Source organism: Geotrypetes seraphini, chromosome 4, assembly GCF_902459505.1.
Source record: "Geotrypetes seraphini chromosome 4, aGeoSer1.1, whole genome shotgun sequence".
NCBI classification, from domain to species: Eukaryota; Metazoa; Chordata; class Amphibia; order Gymnophiona; family Dermophiidae; genus Geotrypetes; species Geotrypetes seraphini.
This window is the reverse complement of record NC_047087.1, coordinates 310,595,897-310,621,211: the sequence shown is the minus strand read 5'-3', so window position 1 is coordinate 310,621,211 and position 25,315 is coordinate 310,595,897. Positions and strand designations below refer to the sequence as shown.

At 43.3% G+C, this 25,315-nt stretch overlaps 1 protein-coding gene across 2 annotated transcripts in view; it reads left to right on the top strand.

The window, feature by feature from the left end:
• DCLRE1A (DNA cross-link repair 1A) overlaps positions 1-20,888 on the top strand; it is a 60,067-nt gene extending 39,179 nt beyond the window's left edge. The window contains exons 9-12 of one of the 2 annotated variants that reach the window (XR_004539164.1): positions 2,140-2,294; positions 10,682-10,820; positions 19,964-20,194; positions 20,225-20,888. Coding sequence is in view for 1 of the 2 variants with exons in the window: in XM_033941352.1 (XP_033797243.1) it covers positions 2,140-2,294; positions 10,682-10,820; positions 19,964-20,130 (461 nt within the window). In the remaining variant the exon portion in view is untranslated. Of the gene's footprint in view, positions 1-2,139; positions 2,295-10,681; positions 10,821-19,963 lie in introns of both variants that reach the window. The other variant, XM_033941352.1, reaches the window with a different exon arrangement.
• Positions 20,889-25,315: the final 4,427 nt, after the last annotated feature.

Below are 25,315 nucleotides of genomic sequence, written 5' to 3'. Positions count from 1 at the left end.
GCCAAATGGCCCATCTAGTCTGCCCATCCACAGTAATCATTATCTCGTTCTCTCTCTGAGAGATACCACGTGCCTATCCCAGGCCCTCTTGAATTCAGACACAGTCTCTGTCTCCATCACCTGTTCCAGGAGACTATTCCTCACATCTCCAACCCTTTCCGTAAAAAAGTATTTCCTTAGATTATTCCGGAGCCTATCACCTCTTAATTTCAACCTATGCCTTCTCATTGCAGAGTTTCCTTTCAAACGAAAGAAACTCGACTCATGCGCATTTACATTACGTAGGTATTTAAACGTCTCTATCATATCTCCCCTCTCCCGCCTTTCCTCCAAAGTATAGAGATTGTGATAGCTTTGTAAACACTGTAAGATATATTTTCAGAATGGCAAACCTCTGTGTTTGGTTGTCACTGAATCCACCGAGGACATCTAAATGGTAGAACTTGATGGATTATCTTATTGTCATGGAAATTATTATCCGTAATCTAAGACTGCAGTGATAGATGGAAATTGCATATGGCTAGCAGGTAAGACATAAAGGGCTACAAGTAGATACTCTGTCACTTCTAAAAGGCTAGAGTGCTATCATTTTTAGTTGCATGGACCCTGCAATTATGAAAGATATATTCCTTTACAAGTATGGCATCTTATGTATTCTAAGGAATTGCTGACAGTTGTGTTCGCAGGGGAATAAGAGCAGTTAAGGGCTTGTGATGGATACGTTATATGGGTCTAGAACAGGGGAAGGCAATTCCGGTCCTTGAAAGCCACAGGCAGGTCAGGTTTTCAGGATATCCACAATGAATATGTATGAGATGGATTTGCACGCACTGCCTCCTTGAGATGCAAATCTATCTCGTGCATATTTATTGTGGATATCCTGATCGGAATTGCCTACCCATGGTCTAAAATAATCTGGGACTACTGCAGAAGGAATTCTAATGTTTTGTTTTGTTTTGTTTTTTTAAAGCAGATTTATGAGTACAGAAATGCTGTGGGATCCAAAAGTTTGTGGGGAAGTTAAGAAGTGGTTTACTATTAACCTGGATTATTGGTAACTAGGTCTCATTGCATGAAATGGGGCCTGGGCTAAATTAACCCATCTTATTTGTAAATTGGATCAGATCACCTCCTTTCTGGAGAGCTCAGAGCACTTATACTGTTTGTAGTCTTTGGATAGTGCTTCCGATATAAATAATCTACTGTCAGATTGAATATTAGAGTGCCTGCTCTGGTTAAAAGTCAAATTTATTGATTTATTGAGTTACTGTACTTAGTTTTAGACTAGAGCCTATAGCCTGACCTCCCAGAGCTCAGAACAGGATACAGAATTACATAAATAATACAGAATGGGTTACAGAGTTACTGCATTTCCCCAAATATATGCCGCGGCCTATATATGGGTTTTGCAGTCCAAACAGTGGGTGCAGCTTCCTTATATGGGGCAGCCTATCTTAAAGACATCGTAGATAAGCCGCCCCATTAGTAGATCCCCCTGTACCTTTTTAAATAATGTAGCTCCCTCGCTGGCCTCCTGCAATGTCGTGGCCGTGATGCAGGGCAGGAGCGATCTTTTCAGCGTTCAGCCAGTCCCGTGTTGCTTCTTCAATACCTGCATCAGTTCTCGAGTCCTGCGAGAACTGACGCAGGCATTGAGGAAGCAACACGGGGCCAGCTGGACACTGAAAAAATCGCTCCTGCACTGCACTGCGGCTGTGACATTACAGGAGGCAGCCGGAGGAGGAGGAAAGATGTATATGAGGGGAGGGATTTTAAAACTCTTAGATAAGCCGTGGCTTGTAGCATGAGGCAGCTTATCAAAGAGTTTTAAAACATGTATAGGCATTTTTTGCGGCCTATACACTGGGGCAGCTTATATGCGGGGAAATGCGGTACATACTTGATGCATTCAGTAGTGGGAGGTTTGGTTGCAGGAGTTTAATACATGGTGCAAGATAGAAAAGGGTCTATATTCAAAGAGTAAGTAATGTTCAAATCCTTTCTAACTGTGCAGTCTTCTGCAGAGAGGAATTTTACAGATAGGGTAATGCTAAATCTTATTTCTGGTATTTGGTGTGTTCATGTTAGGGTGGGAGTTTTGATATTTCCTACTAACTTGTCTATCCTTCAAATGTACAGCAATTGCAGAAGTGTTGGGCTGCAAAGTGAGTATGTCTCAAGACAAATATAAAACGTTGCAGTGCCTGGAGTCTGAGCGAGTGCAATCCCTGATTACCACGGACTGGAATAGTACAGGCCTTCATGTTCTTCCTATGATGCAAATTAACGTTAAGGTAAGCCAAAGCACTGTTTTAAACTGTGTGCTAAGCTCTAGGCAGCAGAGAGGACAACTGAGGCACCACTGCTAAACGATGTTGGCCTGATCCAAAAAGATTTAATGGGTTGGGACAGGGAAACCCTCTCCTATCACTCCATTTCATTTCATTGCCCTGAGAGCAGGGATTAAACAGGTGTGCACAAATCCAAAATTTTCAGTTTGACCCTTTTTTTCCAGAATTTTTGGAAGTTTTATTTTTTTTTTCTTAGATTTGTTGCAATTAACATGCATTAGTGGGATGTCTCTGTAGCATATTGCCTCCATTTAAGCACCTTGGGGGTAGGTGGTAGAAGCCTTTTCTATAATAGAACTTAGACATTTAGGTTCTGTTATAGAATACTAGAGGAACCCCATATCGATGCACCTATTACTTAAGCACCCATACCTATACCAACCATAATAATAATAATAATAACAGCTTATATACCGCAATACCATAATACAAAGATTAAGCAAAGGTACAAATTGATTGACTTTAAGAGGGGAGGAAGAAAGAGGGTTAATAGGACAGGAAATCCATAGAGCTGGCATGAGTAATAATAATAATAATAACTTTATTTTTCTATACTGCCATAGTCAAATGACTTCTAGGCGATTCATATTGAAAGAAGGTTGGACAATTGGCGAATTACAGACATGAAGAGAAATGTTACACGAGATATTGGAGTTACCGGAGAGATTACATCAGGGTTTGCAGCGGGGAATTAACATAGTGAGACAAGGTCATCTGTTTAGGCAATAAATTTGTCAAATAGAGTAGTTTTAATTGATTTTCAGAATGTGTTGTAGGTCTGTTTAACCCCCCCCCCCCCTTTACAAAGGTGTAGCATGGTTTATAGTACCGGCCGCAGCGGTAACAGCTCCGACGTGCTACAGTTTTGTTAAGGGTGGAGGATAAATTAATCGTCTGTGCACCGCTTTCAGCATTATGTAAATTGCATGTGTTTTTTGGGAACCTCACCTATGTCCCATGTTCCACCCGCATGTATGCCCCTCTTGAAATACGTTCTCTGTAGTCGTATGAAGTATAATCTTAAACTGATTTCGGTAATTAACGGGAAGCCGATGTTCATTCTTGAACAGAGGAGTGACGCTGTGAAGTTTTGAAACGACATTAATCAGTCTGACTGCAGTATTCGGGATCAATTGAAGACAATGAATTTGGTCCTGAGGAAGTCCAGACAGAACAGAATTACAATAGTCCATGTATGATAAAACTAATGAATGAGCTCTCAAAACATAAAATTAAAAAGGAGAAGGGAGGTGTCAAAAATGCGCTAAGCGGATGTGCCTTAAGGAGGCGGAGGATGTTTTAACCAACAGAAAAATGAGAGAATCAAAGTTTAAATGATGATCAATTACTCAGAAATTTTGAATTTCATCTGTGCCTTGAATTTTGAGGGCTATACCTCTCACATATTGCCATGACAAGCAAGCATGCGCCCAAAGGAGCTTGACTAAAGGGGCAGATTCTGCCCCTATTGAAGCATGAAGGAAAGTTGGGGTTGTTTAAAATATCATAGTAACTAAGTAGAGCTCTTAATTGTGGAAGATACAGAGTGAACATTGAAATGGGTAAACAAAAAGTTATCAGAATGCCTACTGCTGCTTCTTCAGTTTTGTCAGGTCCTATGGACAGACATGTAACTTGGCATCGGTGAGAACTTTCTTTCCTGAAGGTGCTTCTTTATGTCCAAATGGTGGTCTACCAGGAACCTTTTTGCCAGTTAGGTAGCAGCAGAGGAGTACTGCACAGTATTATACAATTTCTGTTGCTAGCCCGACAGTCGATAAAATCAGCTGGGTGGCGTGCCCATTCAGAAAGTCCTGAGAAGAACGTTGCACCTCCCAATGGCTTCATTTTTGTTGGGTAATTCTTGTGGATTCTCCAGTGGCTTCATTGGTATCAGCTGAAGGGGCATAGTCTGTTATTGAGAAAGACATAGGGGAAGCCACTGCTTGCCTTGTATTGGTAGCATGGAATATTGCTACACCTTGGGTTTTGGCCAGGTACTAGTGACCTGGATTGGCCACCGTGAGAACAGGCTACTGGGCTTGATGGACCATTGGTCTGACCCAGTAAGGCTAGTCTTATGTTCTTATGTATTTTCCCATAATGTTGAAAAAATGTGCCAATTCCTAAAGTAATTTTATTATTGGTTTTTAAAGAACTTGTGATTGGTGACCCAATAACAGATGTATGGAACGTTTCTTTCTTGGACTAAGGAGATGTTGCAGGGAACGAACGGTGACACAATTTTATAATTTCAGCAAGACACTGTAATGAAATATAATGGAATAGTTGTTAAACTGTTTGATTGTACTACATGTCAAACAATCTTTCTAGTTGGAAGTGGATTAAATGCCCGGATAGAGTGGAATGCATTCCATTGAAAATATTTTTACAATGATTCTTGGTTTTGAGTGATTATTGCCATTTTGATTTTTGTAACCCGGAAGTTATTCTGCTTCACTAATGGGAAGTGCTCTTTCCCGCGGTGTTGCCATAGGAGCAGCCTGGTGCCATGATGATAATTGTCAGCACAGGAGATGTAATGTGATTATTCCCCTGAAGAAGTTAGGTTTACTGGCGAAACAGAAATATCTATAGGGCTCTATGCTGACTGGCTCTGTTGTTGAGGCGTGGTGGTGTACTTTAACCAGCTGCAGCGTTTGAAGACTGCGATGAAGATTTTCCAGAGTGGTTTAGATAAGTTCCTCACGGTGTCCTTTACTACAGGCCATGAAACTGCCTATGTACACTGCAAGATGAACTTTGACTTATGAGCGGAGTTTTTTTGTGCCTGTGACTTGATTTTTAAGCAGCTTTTGATGAATCTGCTTTTATTGTTATATGGCTGCTATTATTTCTGAGGCTTTTTTTCTCCTCTTTCGTTAATGTTACAGAGGACAATAACATATTGGCTTGTTCATTCCTGTAGTGTTTTTCAACAAGGTTTTTGTTTTGTTTTGTTTTTGTATTTGCGATCTTTGTTCTGTTGGAATCCCGTTTTTGGATATTGTGTGTTAGTAAAACGTCCCCATAGTTCTCTTCTGAGGTATAAAGCAGAATATAAATCAGTAATTTTAAATTTTAATTAGAGCTTAAATTAGCCTTGCAGAATTCATAGTTTATTTGAAGGGGAATTATACAGACGGGTTCATGTTAGAAGGCCTGGGTTACAAATGGATTCAGTACTAATCCTGGTATAGGGTCCCGAGTAGAGAATGACACAGGGAAAAAAACCTGTCCCCATCACCGCCCCGACCCCGTCCTTGCCGTCCCCTTCACAGCCCCGTCCCCACAGCATCCACCCTTCTCTCTCGCCACCTCACCGCCCTTCAGCGGCCTGAGAATCTCCCTCCCTCCCCCTTAGCTTCCTGGCGTGTTAGTAAAGAAACTTAAGGGAGGGAAGGCCCGCGGTCACCTCCCTACCTAACTACGGCCAAATCTATCTACCTCCCTCCCCCTTACCTTCCCGGCACTTTCGTAAAAAACTTACACAAGCCGGTGAAGCCTGCCTGCCTGCAGTCGCGTGTGTGTGGGTGGAAGCTTCTCCTCTGACGCAACCGGTTGCGTCAGAGGAGGAGCTTCCGCCCACACACACTCGACTGTAGGGAGGCAGGCTTCACCAGCTTTGGTAAGTTTTTTTACAAAAGTGCAATTAAGGTAAGGGGAGGGAGGGAGATAGATTTGGCCGTAGGTAGGGAGGGAGGGGGCTGCGCGCGATCGGTGACCATGCACCTTCCCTCCCTTAACTGGGGACAAGGCCATTCATCGCTCCATGGGGCGGTGGATGGCCTTGTTCTTGTGCCCACAGTGAGCACTCCCCCCCCCAAACACTGTTTTGGCGGGTTACCCGTGGCTACCCGCAGCTAGCCATGGGTAACTGCCACCGTGTCATTCTCTAGTCCCAAGTATGTTCAATTTCAAGTTTTCCTTACCATCCATATGGGAAGGGTGACACGGAATTTATCCCAAATCTAAACCATTCAAGTCGCATTGATAAGTTTCTCTTTTTTTTTTCTAAAGCTTCACCACTATACGTATTGCAGAGTAATAGTCTGAATTAAAGTAGCCCTTTTAGAGAGTTTAGCAAAATAACCGTGGTAAAAGGTATTTCCAACTTCATCATTTTGCAAAAATATTCCCCAGATAATATTTAAAAAGTTTCCTTATTCTTTCTAATAGAGTAGGGATGGTTAGCATTAATTCTATGGGGCATTAGATAAACAGTCACTAAAATAAGTTGAATGTTTATTTGGCTAAGAGAACTTGAACTCTTTTAAATGTGTAATTCCAAATCTTGTTCCAAAAGGTAATTTCTATCTGCATCCTGCACTCGTAAACAATTTGTCTGTGTACTTGAGGAGAAAATATGACATTTAAAGCTTTATAAAACCTGGAAATGAACTTTTGGCTTTACAGTAATCTTTTAAAACCTAATGGTTGTCATAAATCAAGACTTTCGCTGAGGGCAAGCAGGCATCATAATCTCGCATATGGGCAAATTTATACACGGAAGCCGGTAGGAGCACTGCCAAGTGCATTGTCACTTTAAATCTTTAAGCAGTGCCGTTGCCTTCCCATCCATGACAGCTCACAGGACCATTAGTTCTTAGTTTTCTGCAGAGCCAAGAAGCTGTTTTTTTCGGTTTCTTAGCACATCAAACTTAGAAGTTTATTGTGCCTTTCTGATTTTAGTTTTTGTCATCTTAATTTCTTTAGTTTTTCACTTTTTTCCCCTTGAATTGGGTCAAGGTTTTTTTGTTTTGTTTTGTTTGTTAGCCTTTGGACCCCTTTGAAGCCCTTATTCGACCCAGGGAGTGTTGACATTTTTCAGTGTACTTTTTTACTCAATCTCCCTGGGCCATCATGCCTTTTGACTTTGCGTGCGCATTTTTCCCTCCATGCCAGAGGGTGCCAAGTGGCTTCAAGAAAAGTATTCAGTGTCACCTGACCGTTTCAGGCTCTGACCCCCTTAATTGGTGTGTTTAAGGTTTGGGTCCTGACCATCAGGACATTTATTGTAAACTCTCTGTGTACGCAAAAGAGGTTACTGAAAACCCAGCAATTCCAGTGTGATAAAACGATTTGGCTCTGCATCCACATCCAGCATGTCAGGAGATTGGGACCACACTCGCCATGCATCAACACAGGCATCGGTATTGACATCGCATGCACTGACACATATTGGAGAGCATCGAGCTTCAGACTTTCTCCAGAGACAACCATGCCTCACCCATTGGTGGAGGCATCACGTAAGAAAGCTAAGAGGCATGGCACAGCATCATCACAGATGTTCACCTACTTGACACGTAGTAAGCATTGATGTACTGTGGACCCCTCTCCATCATGTCTCCTCTCAGTACCATAACTAAAGCGCGCCGACAATCCCGCGGTGACATTTGCACACAGGACAAATGCACACTGCCGCTTCTGCCGTTCCCATTTGCGCTCTGAGGAGGGGTTTGGGGAGTACCCCCAACTACACTTAGAAGCGCTCGCACTCCCATTGGGGAGGGAACCCCCCTCCCCAGTACACTGAAAGCTCCCGTTCTCCTTCCGTTTTTCGGTCTTTAGAAGCGCGAGCACAAACGGGAACGGCAGAAGCAAACAAATGTCGCTGCGTGTTTGTCAGCACGCCAAAGTCCTGTGCACTTTGGACGGGTCGGTGTTCGGGAGCGTGAGCACTTCTAAGTGTAGTGGAAGGGGAAACAGCAAAGATGTGTTCTTTCTCTTCTTGCAAGGTTCAGACTGGAAATATTTCTTGCAGACAATGGTTCAGGCTTGATGATGTCATAGAGGCTTAACCTTCAGGTGCAAATAAGGAAACACCCCTACACTCAAAACAAAAGCTTTCGGGTTACTGCAGATGCAGTCTACACATGCTTTTAATGGCGTCCATGCCTGCCTCTGCCCAGCCTGCTTGATTCAGATCTGGGTTTTGACTGGGCCACTTAGGACAGTGACTTTCCCCCCCCCCCCCCCCTTGTTTGATGCTTTTTGCTTTTGGATCCTTGCTCTGCCGAAAGGTAAATCTTCTCCCCCATCCCAGAATTTCCTTTAACATCTGCCTGTACTTTGCACCATCTGACTTTCCCTCAATCTTCTCAAACCTTTTGTCGGTGCTGCTGCAAGCATTCCCACAACATAATTCTACCATCTTCCTTTTTTTTTTTACTAGAGGGATGATAGTACCAGGGTGATATGCTAAGTTCCAGTGCAGTGGGAATGGTATACCGAACAATAGGGTAATTCCTCTGAACCCGCAAACCTCTGCAATCAGAGCTTTTGAACTCCTCCTACATGTGCTATAATGCCCCCTCAGTTCTTTCTTCTGCAAGCGAACCTGAAGATGTGTGTTCTGCTGGCTTCTTTTTTCTTTATTATTTTGCAGTTTCTAAATTAAACTAAAACTTAACCTTATATACCGGGTCTTCAACCAAAGGAAGCTCCTCGCAGTTAACAATAAATTAAAAAATAAAGTGAACTGAAATACAAGAGAGTTAGTTTTCATAATGTTTAACGAATAAAAAAAGTTTTCAGAAGTTTCTGTGCGGGTTTTACCGGTGTTCCAGGGACTGCTCTGCCTGCGTGGAGATCGTGCAGACGCTTTGGTCTGCTGCTGGCAGCTGAATCCTATGGGGACCTGTTCAGCCAGCCTGCCAAAGATATCTGGAGCTCAGGCCCATGCCCCCAGCTTTTGGCTCGCATGCTTGACTCAGTTAGGAGCTTGAACACATGCTGTTAGGCACCAATAGCATTCCTACAGGGTATTCGGTGCCGGCTGCTTGTTTGCCTTTCCCGTTGCGTACCAAGATATCACTTAGAATTGAGATCAAGACTATCTACATACATTTCATTAAACTGTGGGTTGGTTTTTCTTTTTTTTGCAAATGCTATGTGGCATGCCATATGGCTTTTTCGTTAACTTCTTTCTTGCCACCTGGTCATACAGGGTTACGTTTGTGGAGTAATCTTGAAATTGTTCCTCACTCTCAAAAATATCTATAACTCTTTTAAAGTAATCAGCTTTAACAGTGAACTTCCTTAGCGGTTTCTTTAATCCACATTTATGAACTTTGCAGGGATGATCTGACTGAGACAAGTGTAACATAGTAGATGACGGCAGATAAAGACCCGAATGGTCCATCCAGTCTGCCCAACTTGATTCGATTTAAATTTTTAAAATATTTTCTTCTTAGCTCTTTCTGGGCAAGAATCCAAAGCTCTGCCTGGTACTGTTCTTAGGTTCCAACAACTGAAGTCTCTGTCAAAGCTCACTCCAGCCCATCTACACCCTCCCAGCCATTGAAGCCCTCTCTAGCCCATCCTCCCCCAAACGGCCATATACAGACACGGACCGTGCAAGTCTGCCCAGTACTGGCCTTAGTTCAATATTTAATATTTTCTGATTCTAGATCCTCTGTGTTCATCCCACGCTTCTTTGAACTCAGTCATGATTTCCTCTCCACCACCTCTCTCGGGAGCGCATTCCAGGCATCCACCACCCTCTCCTTTCTGCCCACAGCCTGTACCTTTTTGCAAAACTTACTCTAGGTTTCAGCAGTTCGCTGTGGTGTGTTTAGACCTCAGCTTCAAATTGACTTCATATGACAGAAATAGCGGTTCAAATCAGCTCAGCTACACTAATTTAACTAAACTCGACTTATGGGCTTTAAGACACCTTTTGGAAATGGAGATAGTTTAGGTTTGCTGTGACAAGGGGTATGAAGATTTATTTAATCAAGATTTTGTTAGATTTCTTATTTTTAATTGCTATTTTTATAACATTTCTATAGTTCTTCATTCACACTGAAAACATAGCACGAGTTGTGCTGATCAATTATGTTTCAAATCTTTATTCATTTTAACATATACATCAAGTGTACATTAAAATATGAACACAACATATTACATTATCACTTGATAATTCCATAACAACATATAACTAAAAGATTTATATCCCACCTCATCTCATAACTTTACATGAATAATATAATTCCTATGTATATTAATCAATTAAATTATGCACATATATTAAATTATCATAACCCACCCATCCCCCCATTCTTTCAATTATCATATAAGGAAAAATAATAATAAATTAACATTAATCATTATGATAATTTATTATTGGCCTCCACACATCTTTAAATCTATTAAAATGATGTGCTGATCAATTAAGTAACCTCCAGCTTTATTTTTTAAGTAACAAAATGTGAAAAATGTACAAATGATTTCAGTCTTATTTATAAGACACTGTATCTAAGGTTACTTATCCTTTTGCATTTTAGCTAAATATCTTTTACAATGGTTTTTTATTGGTTTTCTAACAGGGTTTACTGAATCACTTGATTAAGTTCTCCAGATATGACAGAATCTTGGCTTTCAAACCAACTGGATGGACATACTCGGATCGTTTCAAATCTGTGGCAGATATTAGACCTGAAATCAGAGGAAACATCACCGTCTATGGTATGGGAGGTTTGCATAGTCTTTTTCTCTATGGATTAAGTTGGTTATTTTTTCTGTGTAGTAATCAATACGTGTTTGTTGGTTTGCGTAACTTAGAACCTGGCTAAGGCTTGATCTTTGATAAATTGCTGGAGGAGTTGCCGTACAATGAGAGGCTAGAGAGACTGGGCCTCTTCTCTCTTGAAAAGAGGAGAGTGAGAGGGGACATGATCGAAACATTCAAGATATTGAAGGGAATAGACTTGGTAGAGAAAGAGAGATTGTTCACCCTCTCCAAGGTAGGAAGAACGAGAGGGCACTCGCTAAAGTTAAAAGGGGATAGATTCTGTACAGATGTAAGGAAGTTCTTCACCCAGAGAGTGGTAGAAAACTGGAACACTCTTCCGGAGTCTGTTATAGGGGAAAACACCCTCCAGGGATTCAAGACAAAGTTAGACAAGTTCCTGCTGAACCAGAACGTACGCAGGTAGGATTAGTCTCAGTTAGGGCGCTGGTCTTTGACCAAGGGCCACCGCGTGAGCGGACTGCTGGGCACGATGGACCACTGGTCTGACCCAGCAGCGGTTAATCTTACATTCTTATGTTCTTTACTTGCTGGGATTTTCCATAATTTTCAGTGGCTGCCACTCAGTTCATAGTGGCCTCTGGTTCATATAAAATGCTCTAAAGCAGGGCTGCCCAATTCCGGTCCTCGAGATCTACTGGCAGGCCAGGTTTTCAGGATATCCACAATGAATATGCATGAGAGAGATTTGCATACCAAGAAGGTAGTGCAGGCAAATCTCTCTCATGCATATTCATTGTGGATATCCTGAAAACCTGGCCTGCCAGTAGATCTCAAGGACCGGAATTGGGCAGCCCTGCTCTAAAGAGTAATCGTACTGGATGTTGGAGAAGAAAATCCAGAAGTATGTATGAACGAGGAACACAGCAAGGGGGAGAATGTTTTGGGAAGTAAGACCAATGCCAGGCAGACTTCTGTGGTTAAAACTGAACACCTCAAAAATCCTAGGTGTCACTCTGGACTCCCAACTAAATCTTCTTCAGGCTAAGATCAATAGAAACATGATGGCAGATAAAGGCCAAATGGCCCATCCAGTCTGCCCATCCACAGTAACCATTATCTCTTCTTCTAAGAGATCCCAAGTGCCTATCTCAGGCTCTCTTGAATTCAGACACAGTCTCTGTCTCCACCACCTCTTCCGGGAGACTGTTCCACGCATCTAACACCCTTTCTGTAAAAAAGTATTTCCTTAGATTACTCTTGAGCCTGTCACTTCTTAACTTCATCCTATACCCTCTCATTCTGGAGTTTCCCTTCAAATGAAGGAGACCGCCCTCGTGCACATTTATGCCACGTAGGTATTTAAACGTCTTTCATATCTCCCCTCTCCCGCCTTTCCTCCAAAGTATACAGATTGAGATCTTTGTCTGCCCCCATGCACATTATGACGAGACCACTGACCATTTTAGTAACCTTCCTCTTTTATATCTTTTTGAAGGTGCGGTCTCCAGAATTGTACACAATATTCTAAATGAGGTCTCACCAGAGTCTTATACAGGGGCATCTCTATACCTCCTTTTTCCTACTGGTCATGCCACTCCCTATGCACCCTAGCATCCTTCTAGCTTTCGCCATCACCCTCAGCAAGTCCAGCTTTAGAATAGTGGGGCAAGCTGTTCTCCTGAACTTGGATTACTGTAACTCTCTGTACTGTGGCATCATCGAAAAGGGAGTATAAAGTTTGCAGCTGCTTCAAAACACAGCAGCCTGACTAATCTTCCGAGTTGGCAAATTTGGTAAGGCCAGTCCACTGCTGAGAGAACTACACCGGCTGCCTGGGAAATAACAAATAACTTTTTAAGATCGCTTGTTTGGTTCACAAAGGAATCCACGGCAAAAACTCTATTGGGCTTGTAGCGATCATTTACATTATGCACACCTTCCTCAACTCAAGAACCAACACAGCGGTACAAGCTGAACTTCCCATTAGAGAATGACACGGGGAGCGATCCCCGCAGCGAACCGCTGCGTGGCTGCGGTTTGGCTGCGGGTTATGGTGACCTCATTAGCAAATCGCCGCAACGCGGGGACAAATCCTTTCACCGCCCGCAAAAACGGTGAATAGATTTGTCCCCGCAGGCCAATGTCCCCCCTTCTAGGAACCGCTATTTACCTGTGTTTCACCGTGTTTGTGACCGGGTGTTAGATGTCTCCGCCATGTTGTCTGTCTCCTCCAACTTTCGATCCAACTCGCACGTTGCCGCATTTACTCTCGATCCAACTTGCATTTGTCAGATCAACCCTTCCTGCCAATAGAACCCGCCCCCCCCCCCCGACGATCGCCGGCAGGAAGGTGCTCAGCCCTTCATGCCGACAGAACCAGCCCTCCCCAACGATCGCGGCAGGAGGATATCCAACCCCTCCTGCCAGCTCCCCAACAGCCCCCCTATGATCACTGATAGGAGGGTGCCCAACCCCTCCTGCCGGCCCTCCCAACGGCCCCCTATATCGCCAATAGGAGGGTGCCCAACCCCTCCTGCCGGACCCTCCCCCAACAAACCCCGCCATCCCGAAACACCACCCTTAGTCTTACTTTCCAAGTTGGACCGGACAGCTCCTCGCTCGTCTGGCCAGCAGGCCTGCCTCCGTCCAAATGAGGCGGGCCCGCCCCTCCCCTCCCCTGCCTAACCCACAGGATCCTAGGGCCTGATTGGCCCAAGCACCTAAGGCCCCTCCTATAGCGGGAGTGGCTTTAGGTGCCTAGACCAATCAGGCCCTAGGATCCTGTGGGTTGGGCAGGGTAGGGGCGGGCCCGCCTCATTTGGACGGAGGCAAGCCTGCTGGCCATACGTGTGAGGAGCCGTCCGGTCCAACTTGGAAAGTAAGACTAAGGGGGTTCCGGGGTGGGAGGGTTCTTTGGGGGGGGGGGGTCCAGCAGGAGGGGTTGGGTACCCTCCTGCCGGCGATCTTAGGGGAGGCCATTGGGAGGACCGGCAGGAGGGGTTGGGTACCCTTCTGCTGCGATTGTCGGGAGGGCCGTTGGGGGGGGTCTACAGGAATACACAGTCTAGTACCCGAACTCGCAATCTGGGCAACTGCAACTGGGCAACCTGATCCCGAAATCTGAGCAACTGCCTGCTGCCGTCGCGTATGCTGGGACTCCTGCCTTCGTGTATCTGCCGGATACGCGAAGGCAGAAGTCCCGGCATACGCGACGGCAGCAGGCAGTTGCAAATCAGCTGACGCTGGCGCAATCTTGCACACTGGGAAAGAAGAGAATCTCCGGCATCAGCTGACTAGCAACCCCCCATCGTATGGGACACCTGCCTTCGCATATCTGCCGGATACACGAAGACAGGAGTCCCAGCAAAAGATGCAGCTGCAGGAAGTTGCTAGTCAGCTGACGCTGATGCCGGAGCTTCTCTTCCTGCCCAGTGTACACCAGGTACTGCTGGACAAGGGGAGGAGGGGAAAAAGGAAGGGAGAAAGGATACTGTTGGACAGGAGGGAAGGGGTACTGCTGGACAATGGGAACAGGGAAGGGAGAAGGGGTACTGCTGGACAAGGGGGAAGTAAAAGGAAGGGAGAAGAGGTACTGCTGAACCTGGCAGAAAAGGAGGGAAAGGAAAGGTGCTACACACTGGAGGGGAAGGTGAGATGGTGCATGGGGAGAGAGCATGTTGGGTTGTGGGGTGCGAAGGAGGGATACCACTGAGGGAAGAGGCAAGGACAGAGAGAGAAAGTGTGCAGGAGGCAGAAAGTGTTGGACTCATGGAGAGGGCAAGATGGATGGGGAGGACAGAAAGGAGGGAAGGAGAAATGTTACACTGGGGAAGGGGGAGAGCGCAGAGAGTGAAAAGTTGGACTCATGGAGGGAGAGAGAGAGATGCTTGGTTGAGGGAAGGAGGATCAGAGGAGAAGCATACAGGATGGGTTGGGTGCCCTCCTGTCGTGATCGCTGGGGGGAGGGGAGACTTGCAGCCGTAGCCGCGGTCACTATGCTAATCACGGCAGGGAGATCTTTGCCGCGATTAGGTACAGCGGCCGCGTCTACTTACCATGTAGGCTAACATTGTAAGCATTAAAAGTACATGTCGTGTTTGTTTTTGTATAGTTATTAACTAATATTTAACTAAGTTTTAAAGTTTTAAAGAATGTTTCCTTTATACGTAAATAAAGAAAAGTATATAAAATCGTACCCGTTTGAGGCTTTTATGTATGCAGCGGTGACGGTGACGGGGCGGTGAATGGGGTTGCAGTGGCGGTGACGGGGCGGTGAATGGGGTGGCAGTGGCGGTGACGGGGTGGTGAAGGGAATGGCGGTGACGGGGCGGTGCAGAGGATGGTGAGACGGGGACGGGGCGGTGACGGGGACCAATTTTTTCACCGTGTCATTCTCTACTTCCCATCTCCCCAACATGTCCAAAGGGCAAAGATATTCAAGTCTACTTTTGAAATTCAAGGCCCCAAAACGTGGAATAACCTACTCTTATTTCTCTGTCAGATCACTGAATATTACAACCTCAGAAGAATGTTAAAGGTCCATCTCTTCTCTATTTGATTCACATGTTACATATCCGCCCATGTCTCCTGAAATCCAAATGTAACCCATCATCTTAATGTAAACTGTGATGAATCCTAGTTGAGAAACGGTAATCGCATATAACAAGTGAGGTTGGTTTATGATTTGTAAAAGCCACTTAGTAAAAGCTAGCGTTAGATATTTATGCAAACATATGGAAGTCCCCATTTTATAAGACCAGGATATGCACGTCTCAAATCCAAGTGCATGCAAATGACCAGGGAGACATGTTGTGGGTGGGACAAAAAGTGTGGCAAGTTCATATATTTATAGTCCTCATTTTATAAGCCCTATTTTTACATATTACATATTAAATGTTACAAATTATATATAAATAATATATGTAATTATTGCTTTCCTTTGTCTTTTAACCAATTTTGTGAACTGGATCGAGTCCCATAGTTGGAATGACCCGGTATACAAGACTAAGGATTGCATTGGAACACACTTCCTGTCTGTCATTGTTACTAGGATCCTGGGTATATGTTAAAACTGTGAAATAATTTTTATGGGGGAAATCAGATTGGCAGAACAACAAAGGCATTTAATGTTAATTCATTTCTGCCTAGAGAGAACAAAGTTGTGTTTATTGCCATTGTACTTTGTTTGGTAATTGGTGTTTGTGTATGTTCACATTGGTCCCCGCCTAGACTTGTGGATAGGGGGGCCACAAATAATTAAAAATAAATAAATAAAGCCAGAGAATCATATGTTTTTCCATTTCTATCAGTATCTGCTTAAATGATAATCCTAGCCATAATAAATCGGTTACATCGCCAAGCTTTCAAGTACAGCAAGGCAATGTCGCATCCTTTTTGCAGCAGGAACCACTTTTCACAGAAGAATGAATCTGACCTCATCAGCGGATAGTTTGTTCCTTCTTTGTGATGACAAGTTTAGTCGGCCATTTGTGGTATTAATTTCTTAATTTTACTGCTACCCTGGGGCAAGTAGATAACTGTTAATTTAGAACAAAAATATATATTAAAAAAGCCTGATCCATTTTTCAATGGCTCTTAGCATTCTTTTTCCAGAGAGCCATTTAATTTATTTGGATTTTATTAGATTCAGAATTCCTCCCATGCATATCTAGACACTGAGTTACCCTTAATTGAATACAGTGCTTCATGAAGAAGAATATAAGGGGGTTTGGCAGCAGGTGTCTGCGGCTTTGTAAGTCACTGATTTGTGACTGATTGCAGCTTACTGCTGGATAAGCATTCTGGCACTCTAGGAGGTGCAGGTAATGTGACCTTTTCGCCAAGGGGAATGACTGCTTAAGACACAGGCGAGAGACAAGGATGCAATTGGCCTCAAATGGCTTTCCATTGGATTAAAGTGCACACTGTCCTCCAAGATGTGCTTTCTTGTTAGCTGTTTCAGTTATAATCTGAACATATGGGGTTCATTTAAGGATTATCAATAGAGGCTTTGTGTGAAATATCCAGTGGGAAACAAATCATAACTTGTTAAAATGTATGTCATTTTTTTAATTGGCCTATAATTGGACATCTCTTAGGCGCACAATAGATATAAGCCATGCAAAATATAGGTACTCTGTTCACATTTTCAAATATTCCTCAGACAGAAACCCGTATCCCTGATTGGCCAACTGTCTGTAATATTAAAGCATTTCCAGGCAGTCACTCAGATCTGCGTAAATGCATATACCATCCACATTTGCCACTGAGTCTTCATGAAAAGTCTCGCATGAAGCTTATAGACACCAATGCAGATTGTCTTGGAAAGACCGTGACGCTATTGTCGGTTCTTCTTGATGCATGACGCCTGGGAGATTTTGGTGCCTGTCATGTATCCTCCCAGGTACACTGGAGAGAAGGCTACTCATCTCTTACTGGGCATGGAATTTAAAAAAAAAGCCAGGCTGCGGCCATCAGCACACCTCAACTTGCATTGAATATCCGTGCTGCAGAGTGCCATGCCTGCAAGCATCTGTTCTCAGATCAGATGCAGGGAAATCTCTGTAATGAGCCCTCTAAGGAAAAAGGGATGGAATTTGATATACCACCTTTCTTCACTTATAATCAAAGCGATTTACGTAGTATGTATAGATACTTGTTTTGTACCTGAGGCAATGGACTTGCTGCAGTGGGAATCGAACCCGGTCCCCCTGGTTTTCAGGCCACTGCACAAACCGTTAGGCTCGATCCTGACATTGCTGAACAGAATATCTTTCTGTGATGCCCAGGCAAATCATCACTCTAGAAAAGCTGTTAAGGCTTTCCTAGTGCCAGAACCATGGGGATATCAGTGGCCCACCAGAGACGAGCTTCCACGGGAGAAAGCTGCAAGGCTGTAGTTCAGACTTGTCTACATATTCACGTCATGTTTAGATGGAAATGTTTGGGACAGTACAGCTTGTCATTTCATTATTAAGAGTCTCTGTGGATTATAATCCATCTGCAACCCCTCCACCATCATCTGCCTTTATTAAAAAAATAAAAGCAGACAATAAGTTTCACCTTTTCTTAGAATGTTTTACATCCCCCCTTTGAATAAAAAAAAAAAGGCAGCCTTCACTGAAACTGCTTGCCTGTGACCGGGGGGGGGGGGGGGAGGTCTCCTCAGAATCCACCTCATCTCCTAGGCGTTGACATCCCCTTCATGCTAGTACTGCTCTTTGTCATTTAATGCTTCTACAAGAAATCCTGTACATAATGGACACTCAAAGTCACAGAGTAATACTTTTAAAACCAATAGGAGGAAATATTTTTTTCACTCAGAGAATAGTTAATCTCTGGAATGCATTCAGAGGATGTGGTAAGAGCGGTTAATGTAGCTAGTTTTAAAAAAAGGTTTGGACAAGTTCTTGGAGGAAAAGTCCATTGTCTGCTGTTAAGACAGAGACGTGGAGGAAGCCACTGCTTGCCCTGCATCGGTGGCATGGAATGCTGCTACTATTTGGGTTTATGCCAGGTACTTGTGACTTGGATCGGCTTCCGTGAAGACAGGATACTGGGCTAGATGAACCATTGGTCTGACCTAGTAAGGCTTTTCTTATGCTTTTATGTGAGCCACGTATAGGATAATCAAGCCATTGTGACATCACTCATGAGGTTGGCTCTTAGGCATTGGTAGAATGAGGCAATATGACATCACAATCACAGCTCTGGAATGTTGGTATCTATGGGTTTCTGTCAGGTACTTGGGACCTGGGTTGGTCACCGTTGGAAACAGGATACTGAGCTTGATGGACCTGCTGTCTTTCCTAGTATTGCAACTCTTTATGTTCTTATGTGAGCAAGTATATGACACGCAAGCTGTTGTGACATCACTGATGAGGTTGGTTCTTAGACATTGGTAGAATGAAGCATTATGACATCACAATCTGAGCTTTGGGTTTTTGCCAGGTATTTGTGACTTGGATTGGCCTCTGTGAAGACGGGATATTAGGCTAGATGGACCGGTGGTCTGATCCAGTCAGACTATTCCTATGTTCTTACACTGCTCCGATCCCAGCTCTACTGAATTATGCCTCCCATCTGGGAAGACTAGCAACTTTTGCATGTTATACTCTACTGTATTCTTCTGCGATTTGTAGCGCCATCATTGTACAAGAGTTCTCTGGTCCCAGTTTGATTTTGGTGTTCCGAGGGAAACGACACCTACAAAATTTAACCTAGATAAATCGGTGGTAGAGAAAATTGCTCCCAGAACGCTACTGTTGGACCAAGTCCATTTTGGAATTAGCAGATGCTAGAACACGATAGAAATACAGTAATGTGTTACTTATTATTTAACTAGCTTTTCAAAGCATTATCTTATTTTTGCTTTTATTTCTATTTATTATCTGAAGAATGTATCAGGAAGAGTTTTTTTTTTTTGAATTTTGGAAATTAATTTGGCCCCAAATTAATAATTTATTAGAAAATCATGTTGGACTATCATATGATACAATATTATTTGGAACAGCAATGAGAACACAAAGTCCGATTTCAGCTAATAATAATAAACTTTTATTAATTTTAACAGGGGTAGCCATACAGCAAATTACTCAGAACTGGAAGGATTACACTAAATTGAATTACACTTTTTGGTGGAATTCAATTTGTCAGATATATATAAAATGGAAAAAGTATTGGCATTACAACAAGGTTATATTAAAAAATTTAATAAAATATGGGGACCATTGACAAATTATTCTACTGATCAGATATAATAACACATGTATAGAACATATAGAAGGGGTAGGGAGGGAAAACTATTGTAATATTAATATGATATAAAATTCAGATAAAGGGTTTATTTAATTCACATTGTAAGAACATTTAATAATAATTTCAAGTGTTTTTTCATAATTGAATGTATTACATGTATTTCACTTGATGTAAGAATTTAAAAAAAGAATAAAAAATATTTATTAAAAAAAAAAAATAGATTTATAATCGGGAAGATCTTATTTTTAACCATGCAATTATGTGAAGTTTTTAGAGTTGCTCTCCTGCTGGAAATACCTGATATAATTTCCTCTGCAAAGCCTGAAGGAAGCCTGCAAGTTTGAACAAGGGATGCGTGTCCTTTCTTCTTTTTTTGCAGGAATCCCCTACAGTGAACACAGCAGCTACCTGGAAATGAAGCGCTTTGTCCAGTGGCTGCGACCACAGAAAATCATCCCTACGGTCGGTGTTGGCAGCTGGAAATCCAGAAGCACGATGGAGAACTATTTTAGAGAATGGCTGACAGAACCTCCACACACTTGTTAGTCATTAATTAAGGGCTCCTTTAAAAAGGCGTGCTAGCGGTTTAACGCGCGTAATCCCGTCGGCCGCACTACCCACTACCGCCTCCTCTTGAGCAGGCGGTAGTTTTTAGGCCAGCGCGAGGGTTAGCGCTTGATAAGTCATGCTCGTTAACCCCACTAGCGCGGCTTAATAAAAGGAGCCCTAAAAGAAGGTGCACACAATGAACATATAGGAAAGAGACTAAGCTGCTATGCCCTTGATGTATTTTATCTGACAGACTGAAGCATTAAGCTCTCTTCGTTCCTGCAGGGTAAAGCTACTAGAGTCTTATACTTAATGGATCTTCCTTTGAAAAATGTTTATTCTACACATAAATGTTTGCTTTACTATGGAAATGGCAGGTGCAAGAGACTGGAGAACATCCACAAGCTGCTCTAATTCCCTTTCAATTCGGATGCTTCCGTCCCCTAACATCTGTTGCCAGTTTTTAAAATGTTTCTTATGCCATGACCCTGCACAGAACCTCCACCTCTCCCCTCAATTTTCATCCTGTGTCTGTCTGTCTTAAAAATTGCATTGCAAAGTTTACACACTAGTAGTTGAGATTCTCTAGAATCCTTTGATTCAAGCTGAGTTGCGTAATAGTAAATTCTTTTTAATGCACTTGAAATGATTCTGGTAAAATGTTTCAGCATTCGGTTGTCTTGTTAGATGTTCTGTTTCTTTAGTGGTTACACTTTTATCAAATAATATATTTTAATAAAGATTCTACAACTAAATTATTGAGGTCTGTGTATACTTGTATATATTTTACTTTACCTTTGATTGTATCAGAGAATGAGAAACAGACTGTAAAGCCTGTTTCTTAAAGTTGCTACTTCTAGTCATCAGGAGTAGAGTTTAGAAACATGATGGCAAATAAAGGCCAAATGGCCCATCTAGTCTGGCCGTCCGCAGTAACCATGATCTCTTTCTCTCTCTGAGAGATCCCACCTGCCCGTCCCAGGCCCTCTTGAATTCAGAGACAGTCTCTGTTTCCACCTCCCCTTCCTGGAGAGGGTTATGTAAGCTCTGTGCATTGGCCTGGTGATGGGCCCATTCTCTGTCTATTTGTTCAGTCCTGCCAGTCGCATGCTAGTGATTTAGGCACATTTCCCTGGATTCTATATATGACATCTCCTGAGATGTATGCGCAGATTCGTCAATAAACAATGTCTGGCAACTAACAAAGTCCTAGTGAGTGGCGATCACTTTGGTACAGACTGAAGAGCTGCAGCACAGTCCATAGCGAAGGAGGCGGAGCCGTAAAAGAAATGCCTTCTGCAATCTCGCAATTAAGGAGGGACATAACCCAAGCGTTCAAGACCACTGTACCCTTCTACATGAAAGATTATCGAGGTAAGAAACCTATTCTCCCCTTATTGGCGTTAATGGGCACCAATTACGATTTACATGCACATCCAGCTGCATGCGATCCTATAATAAAATGCCAAAATCCCATCATGCACAAGTCAAAAGGGGGAAAGAGCTTGCTGGGGATATTGCTACAGGGTACGGAGTCCCTGCTCCCAGTTTGGGTGCCAGCATGTAGTCCAGGTTTCGGCAGGTGTAAGTCTGGCACCCAAAGTGACGACACAGGCATTGGTGCTAAGTAAGATTCTAGAAAGGGCACATACCCTTTATAGAATTAGCACTTATTACTTATCTTTTCCGACACTCTTTGTTGAGCACTATTTATAGAATCCAGCTCATTGTTTATAGAATAGCATTAGCACTTAAGTGTGTAATTACCAATTATTGGCAGCAATCACACCCTCACGCACTACTATTCTATGAAGTAGGCATCAGCTTACAGAATTGACTTTTTCTTTATCATCTCTTCAGACTGGCACAGAAACGGATGGGTGTATGCTCTTCTGCCAGCAGGTGGAGACTGAGACACTGACTTTTGGCATCAGTACAAGTGAGCTGTGCAGTCCCTCTTAAAATCAGTCTTTTCTCAGTCTCCAGCAGATGGAGTGGTTGGTTTGTGCATATTCCGCCAAGGTTGTTATATGCACATTTCTCCTCGGGTCGCTTCTCAGGCTCCCTGTCCATCTTCACATATGATTCTGACTCTTACTGACGTTCAAGTGTACTCTATCTGCAGCTACTCAGTTTCTCTCCTTTCTTATTAATCCCTATTACCATCCCCCCTCCCAGGAACTCCATTCAGCAGACAAGCCCCTTCTGTTGGTACGCTTCTCTACTGCCAACACCCATCTCTGTCCCTTCTATCTTGCTGTTCTGCATGCCTGGAACGTTGCTTGGGCTCGGTCTCTGGTGGTATTCAAATCCAGACTGAAAGCCCACTTATTTTAAGCTGCATTTAAATCATAACCTTACCAACATCTTTCATCCCCTCAATGGTCCCCTACCACCTCTTCAGCCCCCTCCAATTTCCTTGAGCCCTAAGTTCAGACTCTTTTGTCCTATGTCAGGGGTAGGCAATTCCAGTCCTCGAGAGCCACAGGCAGGTCAGGTTTTCAGGATATCCACAATGAATATGTAAGAGATGGATTTGCATGCACTGCCTCCTTGAGAATGCAAATCTATCTCATGCATATTTATTGTGGATATCCTGAAAACCTGACCTGCCTGTGGCTCTTGAGGACTGGAATTGCCTACCCCTGTCCTATGTGATTCCACGTCATCAGCCTCCCCCCCCTTAATTCCCCCTTAATTCAGAGCACTTGTTCTGACTCCTCTTTTGTCCGATCATAATAAGATTGTAAGCTCTTCTGCGCCGGGACCGTCTCTTACATGTACAATGTGCAGCACTGTGCGCCTGGTAGCACAATAGAAATTTTAAATTGTGATGTCGCTGCAGAAGGTTTCAATTCAACTGGACATAGAATATAAAAAGTGATGTAATGGAGGTACTATAGATCAGTGTTCTTCAACCACCGGTCCATGGATCAGTGCCGGTCCACAGGGCCAGCACGTGCATCAGGCGCAAAACAGTGTTCTTCAACCGCCGGTCCACAGTGTGATCAATGCAGTGTTATCTTCGAGCCAGCTCCCTCTTCCTCACTGATTCATTGCACAAAGCCACGGGCAGTGGCTCCTAAGGGCATCCTGCGTCTGAACCGGAAGCCTTCTCTCTGATGTTGCAACGTCGGAGGGAAGGCTTCCAGATGAGGCACGGGACGTGCAAGGTGCAATTAGTACTATTATGGGGGTGGGGTCTGGGGTGGAGATTGAGTAGAGATGGGCGGGGTCTGGCCCACGACCTAGCCCAGTTTCTTCAACCGCTGGTCCACGGACTGATGCCGATCCACAGAATAATTATTTTATTTCTGCCGGTCCATAGGTGTAAAAAGGTTGAAAAACACTGCTATAGATAGCTGAAATGTAGGGAGAGCAAAGGAACGTCAGGATTTTGAAAGAGCTTTCAAATATGCTTCTTATTCATAACTATTTGAATGCTCTCTGCCATGCACGGATAGAATTGGAGCAAGGTGGAAATGAACTATTGTCTGTAGCCCATTGTTATAAAGTATCAGCGGCTGCAATACTTCCTTCCTAGTAACTGTACTACAGATGAAAATTGGCTTAAAGCAGATGTCAAGTTTGGCTCTGAATTTTTGTCTCTCTTTTACAGACTCTGCCGGCGGGTTAGCGTTACTGTAAATATCTTTGCTTCATAGTGCAGACTTCCCTCCGGGAATTTCTTGTTCTTTTGCACGATGCAGAATTGGCGCAGAATTCTCCTCTGTGCCGTCTCCTGCTTGTGCCCTGTTTCCAACTGGCTGCCTCCCTCTCTGCCTACCTGCGCACACATCACTACTGCACGGCAAGAGAGAAGAGCTACACAGCGGCACATCGGGCTGCTTCCCCCTTCTCTGCCACCTGCTCAGCCTTTCATTTAGCCATGCAATGGTATGGAGGCCTGCACTGCTCAGAGGAGCAGCTGGGCCCAGGACAGCAGAGGAGGAAGCAGCTCAATGTGAGAACGCAGGGATGGGCAACGAGGGCCGGAATCCAGTCGGGTTTTTAGGATTTCCCCAGCGAATATTCATGAGATCCATTGGCATAGAATGGGAGAACGCAGGGGTGGGCAACGAGGGCCGGAATCCAGTCGGGTTTTTAGGATTTCCCCAGCAAATTTTCATGAGATCCATTGCCATACAATGGGAGGCCGTGCATGCAAATAGATCTCATGCATATTCATTAGGGAAATCCTGAAAACCCAACTGGATTCCGGTCCTCGTTGCCCACCCCTGGTCTAGCCTCTTGTACTGCAGTATATACTAGTTTGGATCAGGACTGATCTTATCGTCCTCAACTGCCTCAATCTGGAAAAAAAATCTTTTGAGCAGTCAATCTGCTCGCCCATGGTGAGATTGGAATCTAGAATTACGCCTTAAATCAGTGGTCTCAAACTTGCGGCCCGGGGGCCACATGCGGCCCCCCAGGTACTATTTTGAGGCCCTCGGTATGTTTATCATAATCACAAAAATAAAATAAAACAGTTTCTTGATCATATGTCTCTTTAGCTATAAATTACAATATTATTATTAAGACTTAGCCAAAAGGAAAGATTTATAAACTATAAAGAGTTTTACCTGATGCAAAATTGTCATTTCTTTAATAAGACACTAGCTGATGCCCCGGCGTTGCACGGGTATTTAATTATAGCAATAACACTGTAAATGGATTCAAATAAAGATACTTTATAGTGGTGAAAGAAATTATTTTTTTACAGCTTTATAAAATTCAATATTCAAATATTCAAATAATATTCAAATAATACAATATTCAAATAATAATGTGAAATATTTGACAAAATGAATACAATACAACTAACACAAAACTTGATTATAAACAACATTTTTAGTTTCACCTCCAGGAGCAAGAACATATACATTCTTGGGTGAACCCACCCTTGAGCAAGCAACATAGAGTTGTCCATGGGAAAAACAGGGGGATCTTAAATCCACTCCACAGTATGTAATAGTCTGTCCTTGTGATTTGTTGATTGTGATAGAGAATGCAAGTCTCACTGGAATTTGCAATCTCTTAAACTGAAAAGGAAGATCTGTTGGAATAAGTGGTATCCGCGGGATAAATATGGTTTCACCTTGTCCCTTTCCGGTTAAGATAGTCGTTTCAATTACATTGGACAGTAACCTCTTTACACAAAGCCTTGTGCCATTGCAAAGTT